General features: G+C 43.4%; 2 protein-coding genes across 4 annotated transcripts in view; one reads left to right on the plus strand and one right to left on the minus strand.

Annotated features, from left to right (window-relative positions):
* PPFIA2 (PTPRF interacting protein alpha 2) overlaps nucleotides 1-4118 on the plus strand; it is a 270632-nt gene extending 266514 nt beyond the window's left edge. Inside the window, exon 31 of the mRNA XM_066634342.1 lies at nucleotides 4040-4118. The gene's annotated coding sequence lies outside the window, so the exon portion shown is untranslated. The remainder of the gene's footprint in view (nucleotides 1-4039) is intronic.
* A 3235-nt stretch (nucleotides 4119-7353) lies between these two features.
* Nucleotides 7354-25881, minus strand: part of ACSS3 (acyl-CoA synthetase short chain family member 3) — an 87053-nt gene continuing 68525 nt past the window's right edge. For 2 of the 3 annotated variants that reach the window (XM_066634070.1, XM_066634068.1), the window contains exons 10-16: nucleotides 23396-23491; nucleotides 20730-20793; nucleotides 13349-13430; nucleotides 11164-11286; nucleotides 9348-9447; nucleotides 9005-9180; nucleotides 7354-8323 (exon numbers count right to left, since the gene is read on the minus strand). In XM_066634070.1, coding sequence (XP_066490167.1) covers nucleotides 8252-8323; nucleotides 9005-9180; nucleotides 9348-9447; nucleotides 11164-11286; nucleotides 13349-13430; nucleotides 20730-20793; nucleotides 23396-23491 — 713 coding nt within the window. In that variant the 3' untranslated portion in view covers nucleotides 7354-8251. The remainder of the gene's footprint in view (nucleotides 8324-9004; nucleotides 9181-9347; nucleotides 9448-11163; nucleotides 11287-13348; nucleotides 13431-20729; nucleotides 20794-23395; nucleotides 23492-25881) is intronic. The other variant, XM_066634069.1, reaches the window with a different exon arrangement.

Raw genomic sequence — 25881 nt, forward strand, 5'->3', positions numbered from 1 at the left:
AAAAAACTGGGAGCAGCAGGGGTACAGTCAAGCCATGGGAGAAAATATCATGAGTTAGCCTGAATTGGTGGGTGTCCAGAAAGGGGGGGGGCCAAGTTGCTTACAATGATGGAAGGCTGGAGCTGGAAGGCTACATTCTGAAGAGGTGAGGCTGACACAGCTGTGAGCCCAGCAGAGTTACTTTTGGAGAGTTCAAAACCACAATGTCCTTCCTTGAAGAAAAGGGAAAAGGAATTGAGGCTACTGGTGTTGAGTGGGAGCGCTCCCTTACTTGCAATTTTGGCTCTGGGGCATCAGGTTGTCTTTCTTTCAACTGTGTATAATGTCCATAAATGACCCAAGAAGCCTGCATTTTGCCTGGGTTGTGTTTCCCGAAGGAAATGATAAAGCAGGGTGGGTGGATCAGCCCCTTGTCGCCACAGGATCTTTTATTTATTTAATGGATTTTCAGCCTTCCTTTCCTTGTTAGAAAAAGCCCAAGGCAGCCAGCAAAATCAATAGCACATTAGCATGGCAGCAAAACAAATGGATGTTGATCTTTCCCAGGGTGAGGGCTCTCTTCACACGACCTCATGGTACACTCAGCAGCCTATTTCTCTTCCTTTCGGCACTGCCTGCAGCAAGAACAGAAGCTTATGATAGCTAGCCCTCTCCCCCAACTTGGTGATGCTGCTGATCTACATCGGTCCTCTGCAGGGGGCTCCAAGGGGGGGGGCACTGTATCAGCCTGCTAACCATGGCTCCTCCTTCTGGATGGCTGACATCCCAATTCCAGAATCCAAGCCACCCTCCTCACCCCAATTCTACCCCCTACTTTAAGCCGGGGCAAAAAAGTAAATAGATCAATGGTTCCCAAACCTTTTAGCACCAGGATCCACTTTTTAAAACAAAACTCTATTGGGACCACCTAGGTTTACCAGACTTTTTAAAAAGGAGATGTAGAAAGAAATAATACTTTATTTATAAAAAAAAAAAAAATAACCAGAAAGAGACCCACAAACCAGTGATTTTCAACCTTTTTTGCCTCACGGCACACTGACAAGGTACTAAAATTGTCAAGGCACACCATCGGTGTTTTGACAATTGACAAGGCGCACCGTGCTGTTGGTGGAGAGCTCACATCCCCATTGGCCCTACTAACAAATGACCTTCCCCCAAACTCGTTTGGCCTGAAGACCATTCGCGGCACATCAGTGTGCCATGGCAAGTGGTTGAAAATGGCTGCCACAAACATTTACCTCCCTATATTTACACATTCTTGCAAACTGCAGGAGCTCAGCTTTTTGCAGAGCAGTTAGCAGCTACAGTATCTGACTTTTTAACAGCTTCAGGGCTTGAGGCAATCAGTTATCTGATTTTTCCATTACCCTTTCGTGATCCACCAAAAATCAGTTTGTGACCCACCAGTGGGTCCTGACCCACAGTTTGGGAACCACTGAAATAGGCAAATCTTGACTTCATATTTGTGCTTTGGAACTGTGCCTTTGTCCAGTCTATTTTTGAAGATAGACAAGCTCAGCCACACCGCTCTGAAATCCATTGATCTGGACCACTGGCTTAGCTAAGATTGTACCATAAGAGGTTTATTCCTCCTTAAACTCTGGCTCCTTGCCCTTGCTGAAATACCTGATTTCCCTTTAAGATAATAGTTTGTATTACTGCTTTTCCCTAAGCATAGCTGCTTATTATTTATCAAGCATTTTTTTTTTAACACTGAAAGAAAACTAATTAAAACAGTTGCTTTTTCTTTCTCTCAAACCAAGCACAACCACCAAAAATGAAAAAAGGGAAAAGTGAATGGCATAAAACTAGAGTACCACTGACAGTGCGTAGCATGGCAAAGGTGCAAGGTCCTCGACCCCAAAGCATTTCAAATTATGCTTGTGTTCCAAAAACTACAAACAAAAACCCTGCTTTCAGCTATCAAAGCAGTTTATGCGCTGCTACAACACAGATGCAGCCTTTACTTGAAAATCAAGCAGCTTCCTCTGACGCCTGGTGAATGGCTTGATGATTGGTCACTATTACTTGCATTTGAGGTTCAAGTGGGAGACTATTTAAAGTGCATCAGAGGGGAGTGGTGAATTTCTTGCCAATGCGATCCATTCCAGGCAGAATTTATCCAGTCTTGGCTGGCTGGCAGTCAGGCAGACAGGCTCGCATGGACTCTGCCTGTGAACTTCTGGCCGATACATTCCATTCCAGGCAGAGTCCGTGCCAGCCTGTCCGCCTGCCAGTCAGCCAAGACTAGAAAGAAAGAAAAAAACTCAGAATAGGCAGAAAGAGAAAGATGCAGCTGTGGCAGTGGTAAAAGTAATCCCAGCAGCCAGAGGTCCCAAGAGCTGAGTAAAGACCCTCCAGGATTCAAGAAGGAGCACAGAATGTTTTACAGCTTTGAGGAGGGGCTGGGAGGACGTGACTCATTCTAGCATTTAAGACCAGTACACAGAAAAAAGCCCCCTAGCACTGAACTTGCCCAGGAGGCCTGCGAGCCAATTGGCAGCCTTGCTGCTTCCCAGTAGCCTCTCTCGGTAACTGCCATTCATCAAAGTGAGTACTTGTGGAGTAACCTGTGCCAATTCCCTTATTTCTTAATGGGGAAAGTCAGTTTTTGTTTACACGTTTTTGATATACGCACGATTTTCCAGGGACCTAACCTCTCCGTAAATTGAGAGCTGCCTGTACTCTACTAGGGAGAGACAAAATGGTAACCAGAATATTTTCATAAATCCAGCAAGAAAAAAACACCATACAAGCTTTTAATTAAAACAAAGTTCCGTTGCATACTGAGATAAGTCACATTTTACACTCTGCTATTCATTCATTCACTTTTTATTCATTCATTTTTTGATTCACAGCTTTGAGTCTTAGAGTTACAAAATCTAGATTTCAAAACAATTTTCTCATTAAAAATGTGTACTGATGTTACTTAACTTAGATGTGTATACATGTATATACGTGCAAGGCCTTTGGAATGTGTGTGCACAGGGTTGCCAGATCCATACCCAGAGTGCCTGTTCAAATGTTCCAAGACAGAAAGACAGCATGTCATCAATGTGCCTTCCTCCCCATTCTTGACACTCATGCTCATCTCTTACCAGTCTCAAGAGGCTCCAATGGAAGTAATTCTGCTACCTGCACTCTAAGGAAGTAGACTAGTTGGGGGGGGGCAACACCCAGAGGCAGGGTGATGCGATGACACCCCCTGCATCATCCTCTGTGCCTGTACAGTCACACCCCTCCCCATGCATGCATGTCCCTGGTCCGCAAATGGCTACATTTCAATCCATACAGAAGCCAAGGCAGGTGGGAGGGTGCATTTTACAGCACTTCTGCTTGCCAAAATGTAGGCATTGTTACCTCCCCAATGGAGATAGCAGAAAACCATCACTCTGCCGGGGAGGGGGGAGAATTGACCCCTCTGGGCCTAGCATAGTTGTGCCACTGCTCTAAGGCTGCATATCCCACATATCTGAGAGTAGGTTCCATTAATGGAACTTACTTATGAGTAGACAGACAAAGGGTTGATCTATAACAGGGGTGTCCAAACATTTTGGCAGGAGGGCCACATCATCTCTCTGACACTGTGTCAGGAGCCGGGGGGGGGGGAAGAATTAATTTACATTTAAAATTTGAATAAATATTAGAGATGGAACTTATATGAATGAATGAAGGTCTTGCAGTAACTTAAGGCCTTGCACAAAGCAAGGCTGGCCTTTCCTTCACTGTCACTGCTGCATCACAGACATGAAACAGCAAGTAGTGGACGGAGCCCTCATCCCACAGCTCACATGAGAGGTCGAACAGTCGCCCTCACGCTGAGAACGGTTGCATTGGACCAGCACAGGCTCCAGCAAGTCTCTGGAGGGCCAGAAGCCCATTGGAGACTGGGAGCTCCCTGTGGGCCGGATTGGGAGCCCCCGAGGGCCGCAAGTGGCCCCAGGGCCGGGGTTTGGGCACCCCTGATCTATAAGATCATTACCGGCGATCTTGACTGAAGTGAGTCTATGGACATGAACATTATTTTTCTCCCCTCTAGATGCCACCTCTCTCGTCTACTTTACCTGAAGTGCACTACGACCATCTTATGAAAAAAGAAGCTTTTTATTCAAGAACAGGGTAGTAGGGAAGAAAACATAAATAAATGTTTATCAATTGAAAATGTGTGGTGATCTTTTTACATATTAAGTTGTATGGTGCAATCTGTCAAGTACAACCGTTGCGCAATGCTCATTCATTTCAGTGGAGCTTATGCAGGATTTTAAAACAAGTCCCACTGAAATGATTGCAACTCCACGATTGTCCTGGGCAGACTCTACCACTGGCTAGTTCAATGAAAGAATGGCTACTGAATAATTTTTAAAAATAAACCCCAGTGTATCCATCATAAATTTGGCCCAAGTGCAGAAAGAATGCTTTTATCAAAATGTGACACTCATTTTTAAACCTGTTTTCATCCGTTTTATTGTAATATACTAGAATTTATGTATTTACTGTGTATGTATTTCTTTTAATATGTGTAAGTCTCATGTAAATGGATATAAATATGATTTTTTAAAAGAAATTAAATCTATGGTACATGGGGTCTTAGTGCAAATGCTTGACAATACAGTGTCAACAATCCTGTTTGTATCTTTCCATTCCACCATTTTTACAGTTTTGAATTGTAGCAGTCAATTGAATATGTTTAGCAGAGTTATTACCTAGACGCTTCAACACGTTCCTACTTTTTAAAGAAAATCTGTCAATATTTAAAGCTCAACACCTGCCTCTGATGACTTAAAATAGAAAGATTTAAACGTGGAAGTGGAGCCAAAAAAAAAAAAAAATGGACCTATTACGGCAAAACAGAATTGTTATATATACTTCTAGAAAAGCACTGTGATGGCTCTTCTTTTTAAAACCAACATTTAAAAAAAAAAACTGTTTGCAAGTGTCAAAAACAATTGCAGGAAATTAACAGACATTCTGCTCATGGCTACTTAAGGACCAAAAAGAAAACTAGGAAGCGCTTTTTTTCCTTCCAAATTCTTCACATGCCAGCCAGCAGCGGAGTAAAACAAAAACATCAAGGGAAAAACATGCTCTTTTTTCAGTTGTATAAAAAATGCCCTCCATTTCTTCATTATAATGGGGCATTTGATGACTGCTTGTCTACTGTTATGCTTTTATCCAAGACGGCCTTGCTGAGACTTCAGTGAAGTCAGTTTTATCAGAGGAATAAACTGAAAGACAGAGGAGTTAAATATAGTGTATAAAAGTTTAGAGGAGAAACTATTATCTTCTGTGGTTTTATTTGGTGGTGTTATTGATGTTTATGCTTTGTTTATATGGGAAGTTTCAAAGTAAGACCTATTTAATGTCATTTACCTACCATTTGCTAATCTCCTGCTGCCTGATCTTAGCTTAAGACCTGTCTTTTGGTTATTCCTTTCCAGCAGGTTGATCTGCGATCCATCTGCACGTACATTTGCTTTACTGCATATTTTTATTTAACGGACTTCAGTTAACCAAATGGTGACAGATTTTTCTCCCCGGCTGTCAATAAAAAAAAAAATCAGTGCTTTTAATGTGTTTGGTGAGTGATAAGAGCTGTGTGTGCGTGTCATAATTTCAAGTGGAACTTTTTAGTGATGGACATCGCCTTCAGGGATGAATATAAACGTCAAACTTCTATCAACAGTTTCTGAAGACAATAATGGAGTCTGCCACAAGATGGTGCACTGAATGTGCTGCTTTATTATATTATATAAACATACCAAATCTTCTAATGCATGGTTTCTTAAAAGCAGCTTTCAGGGATTTCTAATATGGCCACTAAAAGACAATAGCTTGTTCTAGCGGACTTCTAGCAGACATGACAAGCAGCATAACTGAACAGGTTTGTAAACCATGGCTCCTGTGTGTCTTTAAGCATTTCAAATGCCTTTGAGACCACTGTACAGCTTGAGAACAGAAGCAGTTACTGAGAACATATGGAGCTGCCTTATACCGATTTGGTTCATCTAGGTCAGTACTGCCAGCCTCAGACAGCCTCAGACAGTACTGCCAGCCTCAGACAGATCTTTCCCAACCTTGCCCAGATCTGCCAGGGGTTGACCTATATACCTTCAGCATGCAAAGCAGGTGCTCAACCAGAGCCCCTCGAAATCTAGCAATGTGATTTGCTCCTGCTAGGCTGATATTAATATATGCCACTATTTTCCATTTCAGGACACGTATATAAGAAACCAACTTTAAAAAAAAATCTAAAGGGGAAGCTGCTATAGAACTCTTCAATCTGATTTGGGCATAACTAGAAAATGGTTCTGAAGAGCGGCTTCTATTCAACAACTGGTAGTGGTTTAGAACAGCAGCAGAGAAGCAGAAGAGGCTGATGAGAGAGAGAAATCAACTGACAGCATGGCTCAATACAGGATTATACATACTTCTCATTTAGTCACATAGCTCACCTGGAAATACATGACTAAATTGTGCCCTTCAGAAATTTTTTTTATCAGACACTGGCAAAAATTCTGTCAAAGACTAAGGTTAGGAAAACTTGTAATGAAGAATAGCCCATCATGGCCACCTTATTTTAAAACTGTAATGTGCAGGACTATTACATTGCATCCACATGAGAAACCAAGAATTAAAAACATATACAACTGAATGAATATTAGCTAAAATTACTGCACTAATTACTGTACTGTACTAAAATTACTATACCCTGGCAGCTCCCTTGATCTACTAGGCCACTAGCCATGGTTCCCCATTAGGGTGACAATCTTGTATAGGACACCAGGTTTTTCACAAGGACTTCATGGCTCTCCTGGCTAGTTTTTGCACCTCCGCAAGGAGCCACAATTTGGGAACCACTGGCCTAGTCTCTATATTGGTAAATCCAGTTCTGCTGTTACTAGTACGGCTCTCTGTACTGAGCAGGATCATTACTGACTGCTCTTTAGTACAGTGGTGCCTCGCATAACGAAATTAATCCGTTCCGCGAATCCTTTCGTTATGCGAAATTTTCGTTGCGCGAATCACGTTTTCCCATAGGAATGCATTGAAATCTAATTAATGCGTTCCTATGGGCAAAAAAGGTCAAAACGAAGTCAAATTTGGTTTACAAAGTGTTTATTACATGCTCTTTAAAGGCATACATACTGTACAGTGGATTTCTAAAACTTGAAGCATACACGAAATTTTTAATTTTTAAAAAATTCGTTATGCGAAGCACGGACCTAAAAATTTTCGTTATGCGAAGGCCAGAAATTTTTGTTATGCGAGTTACCAAACTCAATCGAAAAACTCTTTCGTTATGCGAGTTTTTTGCTGCGCGGGGCATTCGTTATGCGAGGCACCACTGTATACTAAGCTGAATCCTCTGAGGCACTGAGCAAGCATCATACACAGTGATGAAAATAAATTACACACTTGGGTAGGGTCAACCTATTGCAACAGCCAGACAGACCCCAAGGTTTCTCTGTGTCGCATGATTACTAGTCCATATTCAGCTATAACCATGATTTGGATTTCTGAAACTTAAGCACTCTATGTCAGAGTGCATGGATGAAGAAACCGAAACCTGGCATATATAGCTGAAGATCTGAAGAAAAAGTTTTAGGATTTCTTGCAAAATCATTCAACTTTACAACATGCCAACAAAAATCCCATCACTTATCTGAACCTTATGTGACAAAATTTACAGTCCTGAAGGTCAATGCCAATCAGAAGCTTATTAACATGATTCAGCTGAAGTTCAACATGTTTACATCCCACTGACTCCACTGAAAGAGATTTAAGTTCACGGATTAAATCTTGTGTTGAAATTGATGGGACATAAAATTACTTAATTGTTGCTGGATGTGTCCTATATTATCATCTTCTGCTTTGCATCTAACTACAGGCTTAAAGGAGCACGTACATTACTAACACTGCACACTGCTTACCCAAGTATTTTCCTAGATATGCAAGGATCAAATCCATTTGAATGTCAATCACAGAAAAATTACATCACTAATCCACTATTATTTACTTGCCCACAGTAGTTGGCGTAAGATGCAATCCCATACACACTTTCTTGTAAGAAGTAAACCCCACTGAACACAACAGGACTTGTTTCTGAGTACACACACATAGGATTGCACTGTCAGCATTTTGTAGAGAAAAAAAAATTAGTACCAAGTGATTAGATGTGTGCAGTAGTCCCAGCACACCTAAATGCAATAGGTATTCCAGGTATTGTCCAGATTTTTACACCTTTTCCCAGTTACTTTAACTTGATCTTCACCACATCTTCTATGTGCTTGAATGCAGAAGGATCCTCAATGGTTGGACTTATCTGAAGAAATAAGCAAGATCAAAGAAGTAGACTATTAGGTTTTAACTGTGACTGATAGGAAATCAAATATCAAGCAATCTTCCTTCTGTTTCTGTTAAAAGTTCTATATTTGCCTATGAAAAAACCACTTATTGTTTAATGCTGACCTGAGAAGCAGTGTTAGTTTTTGAGCAAAATGGTTATTTAGTAAAGAAAAGGGTGGAAGGAGTTGTGGCAAAAATGAGACACTTCGAACATACCATCCTAAATGCAGAGGGACGAACGGACACCAGACTGCACTATGAAAAACCTACTTGCTGATTATAGGCTAATAAGAACCCATCTAAACAATCACAATGCATTAAAAAAAATTCTGCAAAATAATCACATCATCTTGACATTGGATGGCCCAGAAATGGCACATAAGGCCATTTATAATCCAAAACATTGCGTGAATTATCAGCTCACTACACCATGAGTGTATGATTTAGACTGAATCTGCAATTGACACACAGCAAAGCCAAACTGGCCTGCTTCACACAGGCTATGGTTAAGGTCATGTAAATAGTATTCCACACATCACAGATGCTATACATAGCTTTAGTGTGTAAAGATGATGCCAGCACTATATAGAGCCAAGAAGTTAATGCTGTTTGTAGCATGTGATATACATTACGGTTGCAAAAGACCACAGCTGCTCACCTGATAGGGCTGGCCGTTCACAAGGGAAGAAAGAGCTGACCGAGGGATCTTTCCAGAACGAGTCTTTGGGAGCTGCTTCACAAATACAGCCTTGCGGAAGGCTGCCACCGGGCCAATATTTTCCCTAACTCTTGCAACAATTTCTTCCAAAAGTGTTTTGTCTTCAACATTCACTCCTAGTAAAGAATGTTAACAGTGGAATTATTTGTCTGCATTGTTACCATTTGGTCAAATGTTCTGAGGGCCACAGGCCGGCTATAAATAGGAAAAGCAACTTCACATCCCCACTGACCCACCCCACCCCCCGGGGTTGGATTCCGCTCAGGAAACAATGGTGTCTTACCATTTCTTAGGACACATAACGCCACTGGAATATGTCCCTTTAAGGAATCCTCCAGGCCAACGACTGCACAATCTGCCACAGCTTGATGGGAGAGAACAGCCTGAGGGACAAAAAGAAAACAAAATGCCAGTGAACCGTTTTGGGAATGGACGAATAACTTATGTGCAGAGCATTTTAAATCCAGACATTATCGCCTGTTCCCTAATTAAAACATCACACTGAACTTTCCTCTTTACAGTCTATTTTGATGGCTAAATCTTTCCAAACAACTTCTTCAAAGATGTATTACGTGCCCCCTTATCCGCGGAGATTCTGTTCAGAACCCCCTGCAGATAGCCAAAACCGTAGATATGGGTGAACGCCCATCCCCAAAGCCTGGACCCTCTGGATGCAAAGGGGAAGCAGCTTCCCTTGCCTCTAGAGGGGGGGAGCATGAAGGGGGGGCTGCCTGCATCCGCGGATATATGAAACCACTGACATGGGACCTGCGGATACGGGGCCCCCCCTCTAAGATTCTTTATGAGAACACAGCAAAGTTATGATGCATTTAGCTCAGCAATCAATTGCCACCTGCTGTACGGTAACCAAACAATGAGTATTAAAGAGCTTTTTCAACAAGGAAAGGAAGGCAACACTGCAAGAAGGTACAAGCCACAAAAGGGGAGAGGCATGTCGGGGGGCGGGGGAGAGGTGGATCCGGGAAGCCGAGCTCCGCAAGATCCAGGGCGCTTGGGCAGGGCTACTCGCCCTACACGAGCACCTTCACTTTAGCGGTGACCCAACAGTCACCGCTAAAGTGGGTAGCCCCATTGCGGGGCTGCTTCCCTTACTTGGGAGAAGGGGGCGAACGTCCCCTTCTCCCGAGGAGCCTCCCATGGTAGCGCAGGAAGTGCTGGATCCAGCGGGAGCCCTCCGTGGAGCCGCCGGGTCCCGCAGCTCCGGGCAGCTCAGGATTGCGCTGTAAGGCTGCAATCCTATACATACATACCTGGGAATAAGTCCCATTGAACTCAGTGGGGGTTACCTCTGAGTAAACATGCATAAGATTGCACTGTCAAGTTATTTCCCCAAACACTCCCATTTTTGAAACTGTAACCATAAATCTGAAGAGAGGTAGGAATGTGGCCATGAGCATGATCCTGTGAATCATGCATGGTCTGGGGAATGTCTCAATGGCTGCCCCTGGCCATGCAACTAGCTGCATGCTGGGAAGAACAGTGGGTAAAACAAGCAAAGTCCATACAGCAAAGAACGTCATCCTTGGCTATTCCCACTAGCCCTGTTGGCACACGCTAAGTGAGAAGCGGACTTTGTTTCTCTGCTCCTGCTGCTGACCCAATTTCCTCTCATGCTTCTGCATCCATGACTCACACTGCTCGTCGTCCCCTGAGATGCAATGCAGCCCCTTCCCTTCTTTTCTAACGTCCCATACTCTCTCGCCAACCACGATGCAATTTTATTCACACACTGGATTCTTTTCCAAATCTATTGCTTTCTAACCCACTGTGTTATTTTCAGTCTTTGGAATCAGACGCCTCTTTCTGTTGTGTTTCCCTCTTTCGCTTGCCATTTCTGTTGATGCTGCCATTTCTTCCTTATTAACTCTGCCGCCGCTATTTCCGACTGTTAGCATGTCTATTTATTCCAACAGGAAGCAAAAACGTGGACAACAACATGGTGTGATCTTGACAATGTTCCCTTAAACAGCTTTCCGAGGGAGCCGCGAGGGAGGGGGGATTTCTCATCTTGAAAATTTACTTTTGGATTCGATATCCCATTTCGTGATGATTATTTTTATGGGCAGTTACACATTTACCTCCTCAATTGCACCGGCTGAAATTCTGTGACCGGCAACATTAATCACATCATCCACTCGAGAGAGCACGTACAGATAACCGTCTTCATCCATGTAGCCTGCATCCATGGTGTCGTAGTATCCCTGAAAATAAAAACAGAGGAAAACAATAGCATCTTAGAACAGTGGTTCTCAAACTTTTTAGCAGCAGGACCCACTTTTTAGAATAGGGACCCACTTGTCTTTACGAAACTTTTTTTTAAAGCTGATCTAGAAAGAAATATTTTTATTTATTTACAAGTAATATTTTATTTACAAAGAAACTCAATCAATTTCATGAGGTAGCCCTAATGAATAGCCTCAAGGCTTGAGGGACTGAGGGCCCAATCCTATCCAACTTTGCAGCACTGGTGCAGCTGCAATGCAGCCCAGAGGTAAGGGAACAAATGTTCCCTAACATTGAGGAGGTCTCTGTGATTGCCTCTCCACCAAAGGATGCAGCATACACCCCATTGGCATGGCTGCGCTGACCCTGGGAAACTGGATAGGATTGGGCCCTTAGTTATGTGACCCAGCCTTCAGCTGCCCCCCACTACCTATCACTGAATTCCTTGGGGAAAAAACACACCAGAAAACATTCATCTGCCTATATTTACACAAGCTTGAAAACTGTCGGAGCTCAGCTGTTTACAGAGCAATTTGCAGCTATCTTGCAAACTGCAGGAGCTCAGCTCTTTGCAGGGCAATTAGCAGAGCGACCATCTGATATCTGAATAGCTTCAGGGCTTGAGGCAATTAGTTGTCTGATCTTTCCATCACCCATGTTTTCACTGATAACTCTGTGGGACCCACCAGAAATCATATCCCAAACCACAGTTTGAAAAATGCTGCCTTCGAATATCAGATACATAACACTTATTTTGGCCCTTCCTCTCAAACAAGGCAAATACTGTTACACACGCACAAACCCAATCACTTTTTGCCATGACTCCATCCACCCTCAGCTCCCTCTACAAAGATTCTAGTTCCAAACTACACATGATTCAAAAAATCTCAAAAAAGACATAGTGGAAATGGAAAAGGTGCAAAAGAGAGTGACTAAGATGATTACGGGGCTGGGGCACCTTCCTTACGAGGAAAGGCTACGGCGTTTGGGCCTCTTCAGCCTAGAAAAGAGACGCCTGAGGGGGGACATGATTGAGACATACAAAATTATGCAGGGGATGGACAGAGTGGATAGGGAGATGCTCTTTACACTCTCATATAACACCAGAACCAGGGGACATCCACTAAAATTGAGTGTTGGGAGAGTTAGAACAGACAAGAGAAAATATTTTTTTACACAGCGTGTGGTTGGTCTGTGGAACTCCTTGCCACAGGATGTGGTGACGGCATCTGGCCTGGATGCCTTTAAAAGGGGATTGGACAAGTTTCTGGAGGAAAAATCCATTACGGGTTACAAGCCATGAGGTGTATGTGCAACCTCCTCATTTTAGAAATGGGCTATGTCAGATGCAAGGGAGGGCACCAGGATGCAGGTCTCTTGTTATCTGGTGTGCTCCTTGGGGCATTTGGTGGGCCATTGTGAGATACAGGAGGCTGGACTAGATGGGCCTATGGCCTGATCCAGTGAGGCTGTTCTTATGATTGGCTAGCCATACGGGCAACAGCTATGAACAGCTGTACCATAGCGGCTTCTCTATCAGGCTACCACCATACGCAGAGCTGCTTAAACATCTACACTCGCATGTACTATTTTCAGGCTCTGTGTTAGCACTGTACACTCCATAAAGCTGTTGCTTGGCTCTCAGTCAAGCAAGAATGTGGGGGGAGAAACACGCCGATTTGTAGATATTGACAGTTTTAGGCCATATTGTGCTGCATATATATGGAAGTGGGGGAAGACTATGAATATTTTAGTAATTCAAACATAAGATTAATTTTTTTATAAAGAAATACAATTAGTGGGGATTTCGGCAAATACTTAACCATTCAACAAACTTAGAAATTCAGAAATATATACATTTCCACATACCTAGAAGAGTGAAAGACAAGAAACTAAACAGGTAATACTGAACAAAGAGAGAAAGTAGGGCTACGGATCAACAGACAAAGAAAAAAATATATAATATGCAAACATTTAGCATCCTTTCATGCCCTTGAGCCACAGGCAAGATATTTCTTGATTCATTTTTGCACATCTCACCGGAAATTTTTGAAAATACAATTCTTTATACGCATCTTCATTTTTCCAAAGACCCAGAAAGGCTCCAGGAGGCAAAGGCAACCTGGTATGATGAAAAAATAAGAACCACAAAATCTTATAAGTATCTGTCAAGAAAATTTAAATGTACATGTTAAACATGTAGGTTGTCCGGTTTTTTAAAAAAATGCCATTTTCACTATCAAAAGGTAGGACTGGTTCAAACAATGCATCAAGGCAATAGAGGATGTTTGTGCTTGTGCATCCTGGCCTCTCCCCTCCCTTCTGAGAGAGTTCAAAGCAGTTTCTTCACACTTGTTTGTGTGGTGTGGATGAACCACCCACCCCCATGCAATTGTAGCAAATGACTCAAATGCTTCCAAAAAGGGACAGGAAAGGATGGAATCTACAAGCTCCAGCTCCCATTTAGCTGCTCACCCAATAAAAAGAGAAAGAGGAGAGCAAGAAGGGGCACATAAGCAATAACCACTATGCCCCCACTCTCCTTTGGTGCAGCTCTCCTCTCAGTACCTTCCTGATGCCTCTTTAACCATCATTCATGAAACTGCACCTTCTTCCTGATGCCTCTTTAACTATCATTCACGAAACTGCACCCTTTTCCTTTGGGGAAACCAAAGCTTGGGGACAGTGACTTCCATCTCAGGAACGGCCCAGTACGAGTAAATTTTAGACAGAGTTTACAATTCCATGTGTGAAAAGGGATAGCCAAACTCCCTCAGGTGAGTAGTCAGTGAAGAAGCTTTAGCTTAATTCTCTTTGGGGTAGAAAGAGTCAGACAGACTCCAATCTATCTCAGAAAAAAGTGTAGAAATGCTCACCTTGAATTGACTTTCTCTCTTGCTGTTAAGGCACAGCCATAAATCAAAGGACTGTCTACGAAACTGCCCAGACTGATCTGTCTCAGATAGCGCATCAGTATTCCTCAAACTTTCCTCCGCAACACCAGTACCGCTTATGACTTTAGAAAATGGCACTTTGTGATAGTAAATTCTAACACTTTTGTCTTTGACAAAGGCAAACTCCAGCTGCTCCCACATGGGGCATCCCCCTCCCCTCCACGAACCAAAAGCAGAAGAGGAGGAGGCGGCAATGTGCAATTTCAGCATGGCACTGGCCAGTACAAAGAACAAGGCTCAGATCTTCCAACCTACTTCTAAAAGCCGTTCGAGGTTAGAACCAGTAGGGAGAGCTACACCCAACATTGCTGCAGTGGGAGGTTGAATGAATGGAGAGGAACAGGCATCACACACAGGGGGAAAGTGATCAGGTTAAACAACTGCTGGTGGGACTGCCTAAGAATTCTCTTTGGGCCACGTCACTACTTTGCCTTAAATCTAATTCCCTTCCAAAACGCAGGGACATTTCTGTTTTCATTGCTCTTTCCACATTCACAATGTCCGTAGCTAATGCAAAATGGAGAACCAACATATGTGGTGGCAATCCCTGCTTCTAACCAGGAATGCCACCACATGTTCAAAACTTAAACTGGCCCACATTTCCTTAGCTGCTTGGGCCACAGTCTCACAGCTCCGAGTCTTCCTTTCCAATCTGCTCCTTCCTGTCCATTGTCCACACTTCCTTGTCTCTGGACTGTTTTACAATGGCTCCCTTTCTTCTTGTTCCATCCTGGCCCAAATTACACTGAAAGTCTCCATCAATTCTGATGTTCTCAGTTCTTTACTTCTAGGCCACTGTGCTCTCCTACTGCCCAGCTTTCTAAACCTGCTTTACCACATCACTGACTTCCCTGCCGGCTCAGAACTCTCTCTGAACAGCATACTGAATTGCGTGCCTTGGTACTATGGAGTTTTCCCACACTTCTCTCATCCTTCTCATAGTTAGGTCCTCTCCCCAACTACATCCCTAGATTACATCTTCTCCCTATTACTGAGGCCTTTGTTCCAAATTCCACTGCATACCATACAGAGGTGTAACTAGCTGGCACCCTCGGCGTGATGTCACAAAACATTGTGATGTCACTTCTGGCTTCTCCCTGAAGGAAGAGGAGGAGGCACTGGTGGCTCCATGCCCCCTGCCCACAGGGGAGCCTCCACAGGAGAAGCAATGGGGGGAGCTCAACGTCACCAGCACCTCCTCATTCAGGGAGAACCTGGGAATGACTGCCTTACACATTGTGCCCCCCCAGTGTTGCGCCTGGGGCAGATGCCCCTCAGGCTCAACGCCAGTTACACCTCAGATACCATACCACCCTCCATCAGCCTCAAACCACCCAATCTCTGGCCACCTTGCCCCTTGACTTCTTTAGCTTCAGTTCTCAGCCGGACAACTTATCCTGTCCCTAGTGTGCTTGTGAAGTTTTAATCTTAACCTAACCATTTCTTTTACCATCCTTCAAAGAGGCTGTGAACACTGCCAAAAAAGTTTCATTTCCTGAGCAGTTACAATGTTTGTGAACATTCCATGACACCGCAGCCAACTGCAGCCAGGCTTCTTCACCTCACAATTCCTTAGTTCATTACAGCACAACTACCCACAACCTCTTGCTTTGAGTTCCAGGAGAAAAAAAAAATGCAGTTTTGAAGTATGACTTTAGTTTCCATGGTTCTGATTTGCTGAAGGATAACAAAGGTTCCATAGCTGCATTGATTCTTGGTTTGGAGTACCTCCCTGAAGCAGGTACATAAGGACATAAGAACAGCCCCACTGGATCAGGCCATAGGCCCATCTAGTCCAGCTTCCTGTATCTCACAGCGGCCCACCAAATGCCCCAGGGAGCACACAAGATAACAAGAGACCTCATCCTGGTGCCCTCCCTTGCATCTGGCCTTCTGACATAGCCCATTTCTATGGGTACAAAGGCCAGTCCCAAACAAAGTGGAGTATAACATTGCATAACCCCATTTCAATACACGTTTATGTTAAATGAAACCTCCAGGAAATGGAAGTTACCTTGTAGGCTTTCATAGTACTAACAGGATAGTAATTCATAACTGATAACACAGTTGCACCTTTAATTTATTTAACTGTCTAGAAAGTCCTTGTGACAGAGAGGAAGGACAATTCCCCATGACAGAGTCACTAACGATTCCCCCTAGAGTTTTATTTTCTTCTTCTTTGCTTTTTTCAGTTCAACCATTAAACAAGAAAAACCATCACATCTCAGGACACACAAACACACCACCTCATTGGCCGTTTCCCCACTACGGATTCCAAAAATTAAAAACAGGTTTTATATGTAAAGCAATAATACAAAAAGGTTGTTAAGTGAAACCCATCTGGTGATTTGCAGGAGAGGACGTGCTACAGGAATCGATATGCAAGAATCTATCAGGACATTTTGTATATAAAAACATTTTGCAATCACCTGGCATACCACAAGGGAAGCTTACAGCCCAAGCCTGTGCCTGTCTACTCAGAAGTAAATTCCATTAAAGTTAATGGAGCTTACTTCCAAGAAAGTGTGGACAGGATTGCAGCCTCAGGACCCAATCCTGTCTAACTTTCCAGTGCTGGTGCAGTCGCAATGCAGCTCTGAGGAAAGGGAATAAATATTCCCTTAACTGGAAGAGGCCTCTGTGACTCCCTCCTACCACAGAATGCAATACATGCCCCATTGGCACAGCTGCACTGGAGAGTTGGATAGATTTGACCCAAAATCTGTAATATTGAGTGATAAAGGTAGACTTTTCCCCATGATGTTCCCTCCATCCACTTTCATGTTCTATCTATGAATAACTCCCCATTTCTTCTTGAGGCTTTTCAAATTCAACTTTTCAAAGCCTTTCACGTAATCACAGAATATGCCGGTGGATTTCGAGACTGGATTTCAGTCAGCACTGAAATCACACTGTACTTATCGAGAAACTGTGGGAATCTCCAGGTTTTTCAAAAATCTTATTGGTGTTCTGCAGCATCTCCAGAATTTTTTAAAAACATGATTAAAACATTAAAAATGACCAGAATGTGTTCTTACTTGAATATGCCTCATATCAAAATGCTAACTAGACAGGTGTGTACTGAAGTAGTGGGGGGGGGGAGGAATTACACAGAAATGATAATTTTTTGAATTAAATATGTGCGACATTCAACAATCTTGCGGAATACAATTCAAGTGCCTTGTTTTGATGTTATGCAAGTTTGGAAAAAAAAAAACCTACTGCACACAGACGCTGCCAGTTGTGTTTGATAAGCAAATGAAAAGGCCCATATTTATTTCACATACATAAACACACTGTAATGGAAATGCGCAAGATCCCTCCAGGAGACAGGATGTGGTGTCAGCAATGGCCCTTCTAAGGGTTAAGGGCTGGGCATTCAGCAGGGAGTGAGCTGCAAAGCTGCAGCCACTTGGAACGCAATAGGGCCCTCAGGCATAAAAGCACCTGATGAAGGGAGAGTTTGGTATGGGTAGGAGGAGGAGAAAAGCTTGGGGAAGGAGGCTGGATTAATGGACTGAGGAACTAAGGGCTAATGGACTACTGGAACTGCTGATGGACTGATGGGTGAATGGACTTAGGAGACTGCTGCAACAGACTGCTGGAGACACTGGAGATTGGTGTGTGGCTGCCATGCCCAAGTCCTGTTGCAGACCAAGGTACTGCTGTAGTGGCAGGAGGAGCTGCTGGCAGGAGAGAGGAGGAAGGAGGAGCTCTGCAGGGCGAACTAGCCTGGTGGTGGGGTCCAGCAGTGCTGCAGGGCAGAAACAGGGCCATTGTCGGGGAAAGAAGGGGAGCTTAAAGTGGGCATAATTCTGTAAGTCAGGGGTCTCCAAACACCAGCCTAGGGGCCAGATACAACCTGTGACAAGCCTCTATCTGGCCCACGGCTAGCCGCTGATCCCCCTGAGAGCCTCTGGCCCAGTTGACCAAACACAACCAGAGTTGTGCTTGTGGGGTGGGGGACTGGGGGTCCATTTAAGTTGGACTGTGTTGGTGCTTAGAGAAATCCTGGACATTTGAGCTCATGTATTCATTCATCTAAGTTCTCTCTTGAATCTCGTATTTATTTGAATTTTATATTTAATCTTTTTTTTCTGGCCCTTGACACTGTGCCAGATATTTTATGCCTTCAGCCGAAAAGTTTAGAGACCCCTGCTCTAAGTGAAGCCTGGACTGGGAATCTGGCAAAACACACACACACACACACACACACACACACACACACACACACTTCACCTTCACTCAGAGAGGCACTCAACAAGCGATCAAAATATTTTATGAATGGTGACAGCAACCACTTTCTCCATGATTGCAAATTTCAGGGTGCAACTCATCAACAGTGGTTTCTTAATTTGAGTACACAATACAGGCACCCCCACACACTACTACTTGCAGTGGCATAGCTCAAGGGGGTGCAAAGCACTAAGTTTTGCAGGAAGCCTCAATGCAGCGTGCAAGTGGTTCCTCCCCCACCCCTTTGGAGCAAGTGGAGAGGCTTCTTGCACACTGCAGTGAGGCTCCCTGCAAAATTTAGTTCTTTTACCCCTTCTAGCTATGCCACTGGTTATTGAATGTTACAATGTATATGCTTAATTAACATTTGGGTCAAAAAGAAAACCATGCAAAAGATCCACAAATGGCTAGTTTCTGATTTAGCTCTGTTCTACCAACTTGTACCAAAGCACTAATGTGTCAGAGCATTAGTTGGGTCTACATTGCTGGCAATTAGTAGCGTGAATGCAGAAAAGAGGCAAGTCTAAGAATAGTAATCTGCTGAGCAAAAGATAATCACTAAGTGGATAGCGTTGATTACCTGTAGATCAGCCAGAACACACCAATGGCATGGGTTATGGTAGCAGAAGTTTAGTGAGCTCCTAAGCAGAAGCAGCAGAAACTGAAAAGAGGATGGAAAGCAGAGAAAGAGAAATTCAGTCAAGTGCGCGTGTTGCACAAAAGATGCTAAGCAGGTCCTGATGCTCGGTGGAATGTTATTCTTTAAAATGTACTGCTTGTTCTCATGAACTCACCAGGCTGGAGAAAAAAGTTCCTTATCAAATGCTATCAAATTACCTGAATGAATAATAGTCTGGTTCCTTCAGCCTTTGTTAGGAATGGTTGGCAACCTTCAGTCTCGAAAGACTATGGTATAAGCCTACATCACCCAGTATTCCCAGGCGTTCTCCCATACAAGTACTAACCAGGCCTGACCCTGCTTAGCTTCCGAGATCAGATGAGATCAGGCATGTGCAGGGTAACAGTTGGGGTGTATTAAGAGACTCAGAATTAAGCATCCATGCTGATTTTTTTCAAGAGAGACAGGGACAGAATACTAGACCTCTCTCTTGCTTCATTCTCATGAGATTATCCTAGAGAAATCTGGCCCAGTCCGCAGACTCTTGAAGAAGCAAGTATTAAACCAGAAAATCCTGAGACCCTCTCAAGAATACAAAATTAAACAGAATATGGTGACAAAACAACTTATGAGGTCCCCAAGTGGATGTTACAGAACTGGTATCATCAGAAAGGACCCCAACAGTGGAGTCACTACGGTTAACATCACCCAGTGCAAGAAGCCAGTGCGTCATCCCCTTGATGGACCTCCTCCCATGCAGTAGCCCAGGTGGTGGGCGTGGTGATGCATCATCAGCCTTTTCCCACTTATTTTTTTGGCTATAACTTTTGATATAATAGAGATCTTTCAACGTGGATTGTTTCATTGCATTCTACATTAAATGGTATATAACACAATGGCATCGTTCAAAAATACCGAGATTTTAAAATGTTTTGCCAGTAGTGGGGTCACCTCGTTTGCACATAACCCAGTGTGGCCCACACCCTTCGCACCCCCCCGAACATGCAACACCACTGGACCGCAATACCATTAAATGAGATCATTTCTTAATACGTAACTGTTTACAATTAGAGATCTCCCTTGCCTATCAAAACCCGTTCTCCCTCCCCGCAACAGTATCTTTCAGGGCAGAAACCTGTACTTTCACTTCCAATTAAGCCCCAGGTGGAATTTCCTTGAAGACCAGCTTTCAAGTGTTCTCCAGTGGAGCAGCTGCAAACACTGTACAACATCAAACGAAGCAGCAGGCAGCTTTTGCAATATCCTCAATAAAACAAGCATGTCACCATATGTGGCAGAAAGCCAGCAGATCAGAACACTTCCCATCACGACACAGAGCAAAAGAAAGGAAGCTTCATCTTTCACAATAAGCCTGTCTCAACTCTTCTACTAGGAGTTCTGAATCTCCTGCATTAGCGCAAACAGAGATGCAGGTGTAGTCAGCATAAATTACTCTATTTGCACTTCATATATGCTCACCCCATTTTTATGGGACTGACCCTCATTCAGCTCCATTACTTTAGCCATTAATTATGTATTTGTCTGATAAAATATACACAAAGTGCTTTCTAAGGGATTTAAAAAACGCCTTGGAAAGCTTTGGGTTGCTTACTTGACCACAATATTTCCTAAAGTCTTGGCTTTGACAGGTTGCTTGTTGTCATCCAGAATCATCACTGCAACGACAAAGTGCAGAACAAGAGGTCACAAATACAAAGTTCATTTCTCAACTGTTAATTAGCGCTTCGGAAAGTGGAGGAGAACTCCAAGCTTAATCGCGATGGCAAACACAACTGAACAAAGCAATTACAAACACCTCCAGTGTGCCAGTAGATCAGCTTAGGGCTCTTGTTTGCAGACCAGATTGAAAATGAGTTTTAGGTTGAAGATTCAGATCCAGAGGACCACCAGACAAGACTGGAATGTAAATTACCTTGAGAGGGCGACATTAAATTGGATACTCCCAAGAGAGAATGTTTTAGAGTTTGTATGGTGATGCAAGAATTAACAAAAGCCATTATGGAACAAGCACAGATAACTAAACAGCAGCTGAACTAAACACATTATGAAACAAGCACAGATAACTAAACAGCATCACTTGTGAATTGGCCTTTTCAGCCACACTAGACACTGCTCCAGAACCACCTTTCAGAGCGCGATACCATAGTCTTTCGAGACTGAAGGTTGCCAACAACATCACTTGTGAATTGTACTGGCAATTCATTAAACCGGTTCTTTGGAGATTGTGCCTATCTCTTTAAAAGCTCTGAAGAACTAAGGATGGACACAGCTGCTGCAGTCCTATCTCACTCCACCGCCAGCCCCTTCCCCATTCTTCTCGCTCAGCTGCCAAACAACAAAACTCAAGGTTTGTTTGCAGCAGAAAGAGAGGTGGGACAAAGGCACTGGGGGAGCAAGCGGTCAGCCAACCCCATCAGTGCCGAACAGCTTCTCAAGCAACAAGTGACCAACTGGGGATGAAGACCAGCCACTCATTATCTGCCAGAGGGCACTGAAGGAGACAGGCTAGAATTTTGTTTGCAACCATTCCCAGTTGTGTGTCTCAACACAACCGAAGGATTTTCTCAAAATTTTTACTGTGACTTTTCCTCATAATAATCAGTCCGGTCACCATGAGAAAAAAGAAGAACGTTGCAGTGGCGTAGCTGGAGGGGGTGGAGCACTCAGCCTGACAGGGAGGTGGGCGAGCGGCCCCTCCCTTCTGAGCCATTCCCAGTGGGAGGGGGCAAAACAGAGCCGTACGGCGTTCACTTTTTCCCCAGGCTTCTTTATTTTATAGAACAGTCTATTCTCCCCACGAACTGAGCATTTCCCATGCAAGTGACATGACCTTAAAGTGCTTCTAAATAGGTTTCAAGAACAACTTTAATCCCTGAATATTCTAGCGCAAACCATTGTTCCGAGCTAGGAAGATACTGTGGCATTCCTAATCTTATGACTACACATGTTCCGTTTCACCTTCAGCTGTCTTGGAGACCAGCAGCAGCAGCTACAGCCTTTCACGCCTTAGGCAGATTCAAAGCCTACATTTCCTGCAGCTAAAATGGGGCGAAAAAAATGCTGCACATGAAAGATTATGTGCTTAAACATTCCTTTCAAAGATCGGCTTCTGCAGAAGACTTCAGTCTTGATAAAAGCAAGCACCCCTCAAGCTTAAATTATGAACGGTTATACACCTGCCAAGCTCAACGGGCACTTTGGTCCATAAAAACAAATTTGTGGAGGTCACTGTCACTGGACAGCCAGCAGCATTTTTACGCTCTGTAAAAACACGGAAGTGCTATTTAAATGCACAAACATCAAACACAGTATCCAAAATTACACACACAGTGTAAAGTTGCTATCATAGGCTGTTCAGAATACAGTAAAAGCCATGCAAGCATGAGGAATAGTAGGTGCTGGTTATACCAGTGTGCCAGCTGACAAAGCTTTCACCTCCTCCAGGGCTCCCTCCTTACCTAAGAGGGCTCCCTCTGAAGTGTATTCCTTGCCTTCTCCCTCTTCTAGGAACAGAGACATTCCACTTCCTTTTGAGACCCTCTTGTGGAAGGGCAACAAAATAGCAGATGCACTTCAATGTAAGTAAGTGTGATGGACGCTGAGACAAGAAATCATAATTTCATATATACGCTGATGGGTTCTGAGCTGTCTGTGATGGATCAAGAGAGAGATCTTGGGGTGGTGGTAGGGGAGAACTCCTGCTTCCTTCCTCTCTCTAGTGTGCAGGCAAGCTCCTCTCCCCATTCAATCCATAATCTACTGCTCTCTTGAGCTTTTCCCGCATGAACTGTTGACCCATGTGTGGACAGACTATGAAGGTTTGGGTGTCCTTGGTGGGGAAATTTGAGTGAGTGTCAAGCATAAACTGAACCACCAACCAGGCTGCCACCAACCAGTCAATACATCTTTAGGGAATTATCCAAATATAATTTCTAAGCTGGACCGGAAGAGGAAAAATAAAATTTTTGGCAAGGACCACTCAGATGCTTTCAGTCATCTGAGAATTTTTGCTAAAGAGCAGGAATGTTAAGGCTGCCAGGTAAACCAGATCAAGGTTGGATTTGGGTTCTCAGTCAACAAACACAGAAGAATCTCAGATTTACATACAGTCATCTTGTTTCATGCTGCGAGGACTCAAGAGTTTTTTAAAGAGGTTGAACCAGTCTTATACCATCTTGAGTGCCCTTTGGGGAAAAAGATGGGGTAAAAACCAAATCAAATAACTATATCACACTTGCATATATACTGCAACTTTACCATTGTATCCGGGCACTAATCTTCCTGTCTGTCCTGGTGGAGGAGTTAAAGAGTTACCCAAGCCAACACAGGAAGCTGATATTGGGGATCCTGTTTCTGTAACACAAGAAGGGGAAAGTGCCAGAAGATCTGTGGTTAGTGTCTTACTATTAAATAATAAAACAATTGGCTATGAGCCCCATATTATAAGAAAATGTCCGTGTAAGCAACAGAACAGGGACAGGCTTCAGATGAACTATAATTATAACAAGCAAAAATGAGAATACTCAAGAATCTCTAACGGAATGTACCACACAGCTAAGAAGTACTGTCTTTTCCACATCAACCAGATACCCAAATGTATCAGTGCAACTATGGAAAGAAAGAAGCAATAGCTTCAGCAGTTGCTTTTGGCTGTACAGTCCAGATAAGGAGACAACTGCACAGTATATGATATATGACTACAGGTAGCCCCTCAGATGTTGTCCTATTTAAAAGGATTTCTCATTAAACTGCAGGTACAGCATCTCAAGAAAACTCATCCAGCCCAGTCATGTGGAATTACATCTGAAGCACGCATCTGGTCAGGAAAGTGCATGAACTGCACTACCAAGTCCACTTGACTTAAAAATACAACTACAAAGCAAGCAATGGACCAATAGTATGCCGCTTTCTTGATAAGTGTTGGGGTTACTAGATTGTGTTGACTCCTGTTGAGAGATTTCTCTAGGGGTCAGTACAAAGTGGGGGGAAATGTGATTCCACTTAAATCTGTAAAGCTACTAGTGAGAACTTTAGAAAGGTCTTTAATGGGTTTACAGTTTATAGAACAAGTAAATGATCTGGTATTCCTTTTGAATTTTGGAGGGAGAATAAACCAGGTGGGATTAAAAAAAAAAAAAAAATTAGATGTATTCTCCATTATTCACATTCACCAAAGTGGCTAGCCAAAATCTGCAGACTCCAATGCTGTGAAATTTAGAAGGGAGGCACTTACCATCCCCATATGTTGATGACTTTCAAATTTTACAACATAGAAATTCAGGGCGTTCCAAGTTTTTGCCCACCCCTACCAGATGAGATGATGGGACTTCAGAAACTAGACCATATATATGGCCTATTCTAGGAATATCACAATTTTCCCATTTCAGAAGTAAAGAACCTTCAGCACGAACCAAGGACAAGCTGGAAATCCAGAACAAATCCTTGCTTTAGGCAAACTATACTGGAGGCAGCTGTATGATATGAAGAGCTGTCCAGAGGGTAATGGGTAGTCACAGCTTTGCACAGAAGAGATATGAGCAGCAGAAGTCACTCATGCCCCACAGCTTCAAGAGCTCAAGTGGGAAAGGGCTGCGCTGAGGAAACTAGAAACTTTCCAGACTGTTTGAACGATCAAAGGAGATGAATGAATTAAAGCTAAAGAATGAAACAAACAGTGACAAGAGAGGGAAAGGAGGTGAAACCTAAAGGCACGGGGAAAGCAAAGACCGTACAGAGCTTTATTGACAGAATTAGAAAATAGGAGGGATGGCGAAATAAAAAAAAATGGGAAAGTATATTTTAAAAATAGTACAAAACATGAAAGCACCATGACATCATTCCCTGGTTTCCATAAAACCAATAAGAACAAAAGCTCAGACTTTTAGTTCTGGGGAATTTGAGCTACATCTTCCTGGTGGGATTTCTCTAAACGTGTAAAATGAACGTACTGTAGTTAAGCATGAATTTATAACAGCACAGCAGGTTTCTGCAGAGTCTACGTTGGATATAAAGTAGATCAGGTGACCAAATAAATGTAAGAACTTGCACAGAAGTTTAGGTCGCATGGGTGGGTACGGACTTTCCCAAACAGCTCCTACTCCAATACAGAGAAAAATTGGAGGATGTGTTTCATTTTAGGTGAAAAAGCCAACACCTCATTCTGACTCCAATATTTAAGAGATATTGTTCTTTCAGCTTCCTCTAATCGGGAAGCTCCCTTTTGTTGAATCACCAAGTGTGTGTTTTTAAATAGTTGTTTTTAAGACTTCTCAAATTGGCACAAATCTGCCAAATTACAAGTACAAATCCCTTAGTTGCAATCTGTGCCTGCGTCTCTTTTTTTACACGAGTGTATATTTATAACAAATAAAAATGGATTCGTTACAGACGCTGAGAAATCACTATGGTAATTAAGGACACAATTCTGCATCTTCCCCGTCTGAAGTACAACTGCCTATGTGAACCTGAAGAGGAAGGCACTGGTTGGACCCACTGGCATACCCAGGAGTCGGTTGGGGGGTAAACGCCCTGGGGCACCACCTGCTCAGCGTGAGGTTGGCATGGCAGGCAGAGCTTCATGGTTGGAGGGCCCTCCCACCCTTCCCTGCCTCTAACTGGCTCAAAATCGGGGCACTCCGGAAGCAGTTGACAGTGACATGACAACATCATCATGTCATCACCAACCTACTTCTGGGTCCAGGTACCATCAACCTTAGGCTTGCCGCTCATCATCAAGAGTAGGG

This window comes from Tiliqua scincoides, chromosome 7 (assembly GCF_035046505.1).
Source record: "Tiliqua scincoides isolate rTilSci1 chromosome 7, rTilSci1.hap2, whole genome shotgun sequence".
NCBI lineage: Eukaryota > Metazoa > Chordata > Lepidosauria > Squamata > Scincidae > Tiliqua > Tiliqua scincoides.